The following is a 1105-nucleotide window of genomic DNA, read 5'->3' as shown; positions in this document are numbered from 1 at the left end:
GCTGTGAATAGAAGCCAACAGGATGACCGTGGAAGGAAAAGGGGAAGGAGACGAAAGAATGACAAAGTAAAGAAGGAAGAGAAACATTAGGAAAATGAACAGCCTTAATAATTACTTCCACATAAAACCCAAGAAAACACCACCCATTTGGGGAGTCAGATGTAATGCAAAAAACAGTATTGTTTCTCTATAAAAATATGTGCATTATGAAGAGAGAGGTTTTTTTTGTGGGTCTTTTTTTTTTTTTTGTCTTTTTTTCCCTTTGTGGGTTTTTTTTGTTTGTTTTTTTGTTTTTTTGTATTTCACAAATACATTATTTCTATTTATATAACTGCTGATATACAGACAATGTACAGTTCCCGTCTTCTGGGCACTTCCGTGTACTGTGACGTCGTTGCACAATAAAAGGTGCCAGTTTAAAAATCGAGACGATTCCTTTTTTTTTTTTTTTTGCCCCCCTTAAAAAAACAACAACCCCAAACCAAAAAAACCCCCCAACACCCCGCCCCAAAAAAGCCCAAACCCGAATCAATGTGATTGAGGCCATGTGGGGGGGGGGGACGACACGACTCCATCTTCCCTTTAGAAAAGAAAACAAAGTTTGCATAACCCTCTCCCCTGCCCTGAACCTTGCCACCGTCAACCTATCGATTGATTGATTTTGTGTTTTTTTTGCAAACCTCCACAGCGCTTAGGAACAAGTGACTGGGAAAAAAGAAAGATCAGCCACCCAGATGTGGTGACACAGTCCCTTCTGCTTCAAAACCACATTGGTATCAAGCCCTTAAAACTCCCCTTTCCCCCGCCCCTGGAAAGCTATACGGGTTCCTCTATGTCTTCATCTGTTGCAACGGTCATAGAGACCAGTCCGTGCTTCCGTAGGGGGCTCTTCGTGACCACGAGGAGCTCCTTGTTGGTCTCCGGGTGGTTGCACTGAGTTTTTAAAGGCTCCGGCTTCTTCAGCTCGAGCGCCGCGGGGTCCGGGCGGGATTCCCCGGAGGAGGGCGAGGACTGGCCGCTGTCCAACAGGAGCTCCGAGAGGCTGCTCAAGGAGCTGGTGTCCGACTGCTCGAAGGAGAAGTTCGGGATGGCCAGATGCTCCCCT

General features: G+C 46.0%; 1 protein-coding gene across 1 annotated transcript in view; it reads right to left on the bottom strand.

Annotated features, from left to right (window-relative positions):
* Positions 1 to 436: 436 nt before the first annotated feature.
* The window catches only part of CACNA1H (calcium voltage-gated channel subunit alpha1 H), a 400429-nt gene continuing 399760 nt past the window's right edge, over positions 437 to 1105 (bottom strand). Inside the window, exon 36 of the mRNA XM_025204646.1 lies at positions 437 to 1105. This exon is cut by the window's right edge and continues 873 nt beyond it. Within this exon, the coding sequence (XP_025060431.1) occupies positions 817 to 1105 (289 nt within the window). The 3' untranslated portion in view covers positions 437 to 816.

Source organism: Alligator sinensis, unplaced genomic scaffold (assembly GCF_000455745.1).
Source record: "Alligator sinensis unplaced genomic scaffold, ASM45574v1 scaffold1283_1, whole genome shotgun sequence".
NCBI lineage: Eukaryota > Metazoa > Chordata > Crocodylia > Alligatoridae > Alligator > Alligator sinensis.
The sequence above is the reverse complement of the archived record's forward strand: the minus strand, read 5'-3'. Positions and strand labels throughout refer to the sequence as shown.